This window comes from Micropterus dolomieu, linkage group LG17 (genome assembly GCF_021292245.1).
Source record: "Micropterus dolomieu isolate WLL.071019.BEF.003 ecotype Adirondacks linkage group LG17, ASM2129224v1, whole genome shotgun sequence".
NCBI classification, from domain to species: Eukaryota; Metazoa; Chordata; class Actinopteri; order Centrarchiformes; family Centrarchidae; genus Micropterus; species Micropterus dolomieu.
The window spans coordinates 30,741,302-30,742,608 of NC_060166.1; the positions used below are offsets into that span (position 1 = coordinate 30,741,302).

The 1,307-nt window shown below is 46.6% G+C and overlaps 2 protein-coding genes across 2 annotated transcripts in view; both read left to right on the plus strand.

Moving 5' to 3' along the window:
* The window catches only part of LOC123985358 (claudin-8-like), a 1,187-nt gene extending 597 nt beyond the window's left edge, over positions 1–590 (plus strand). The window contains exon 2 of the mRNA XM_046072837.1: positions 586–590. Coding sequence (XP_045928793.1) covers positions 586–590 — 5 coding nt within the window. The remainder of the gene's footprint in view (positions 1–585) is intronic.
* Positions 591–730: 140 nt separating this feature from the next.
* Positions 731–1,307, plus strand: part of LOC123986400 (claudin-8-like) — a 1,173-nt gene continuing 596 nt past the window's right edge. The window contains exon 1 of the mRNA XM_046074639.1: positions 731–1,305. Coding sequence (XP_045930595.1) covers positions 731–1,305 — 575 coding nt within the window. The remainder of the gene's footprint in view (positions 1,306–1,307) is intronic.

The window sequence follows — 1,307 nt, forward strand, 5'->3', positions numbered from 1 at the left end:
ATACGATGTGTACCACCCAGACAACTTGCTCATTTACAAGCCACAACCCAGAAAGCGATCTGTAATAAACTATCATCCCATCTCGAGTGTTCCTAGCCTCCAATCTACTGCCTACCAGCCATCTCTGCCGATTGGATCTATTGGACAACAACTTGCGACTGCACAGCATAACATCCCTCAAGTAATGACAAATGATGGAGCACTAAAAAACTCCATCCCGGGTCTGCCTGAAAATGCATCATTGTTATATCAGGGAGCAGGGTACCACTCCTTCATGAAGAGTTCTAGCCCAGTTGGAAGCCTATTTACATCCGGCAACTCCTTGTACATCAGCCAAAACACCACGCCATATTCACAGACTTACACCGACAATCCCACTACCTCCTACCAGTCCAGTTTTTATCCGGTTCCACACACTCCTGTTTTCATAGGATATATAGCATCACAAATTCAACCAAATTCTCACAGTGAGAGCAGTGGTTGTGTATACATATAAAGGAAAAATTAAGTTAATTTTAACTGCTGCATATTAGTGACAAGATGAAGGTAAATTATGGTAATGTTATCTCTGCTTATATTCCACAGGCTAAACAGCGTTTAACAATTGAAACTGCTCCAAATGAGAAGATCCTCGCTGCCTTGGACACATTTCTTTCTCTTACTATTTGTTGTCAATATTAGCTAACCTAATTTTGAAGTTAGACACAGCTGGACTCTTGTACACTGCACAATGGTTCAAGGTGCTTCAGAGATAGCCGCAGTGTGTGTCGGCCTGATTGGACTGATAGGGGCGTCGGCTACTACAGGTTTGCCCATGTGGAAGGTGACAGCTTTCATCGGGGCAAACATAATTGTGATGGAAACCCGCTGGGAAGGATTGTGGATGAACTGCTACCGACAGGCCCACATCAGGATGCAGTGTAAAGTGTACGACTCTGTGCTGTACCTGCCCCCAGAGTTACAGGCAGCCAGGGGTCTGATGTGCTGTTCTTTGGCTTTGTCGGGGGTGGGACTCCTCGTGGCTCTGGCAGGAATGCGGTGTATTTCCTGTTTTCAGGGTACTCATCGGGCTAAGACCATGATCCTGATGGTTGCAGGTGGTATGCAGTTCTTGGCCTGTATCTGTGTCCTTATCCCTGTGTCGTGGACGGGTAATGTCATCATCAGGGACTTTTACAATCCTTTGCTAATCGATGCCCAGAGGAGTGAGCTGGGAGAGGCTCTCTACATTGGTTGGGTGACCAGCGGCTTCCTTTTCGTCTCAGCTATGTTGTTCGTCTGCCGCCAAATGCCCTCAGACAAAGGCT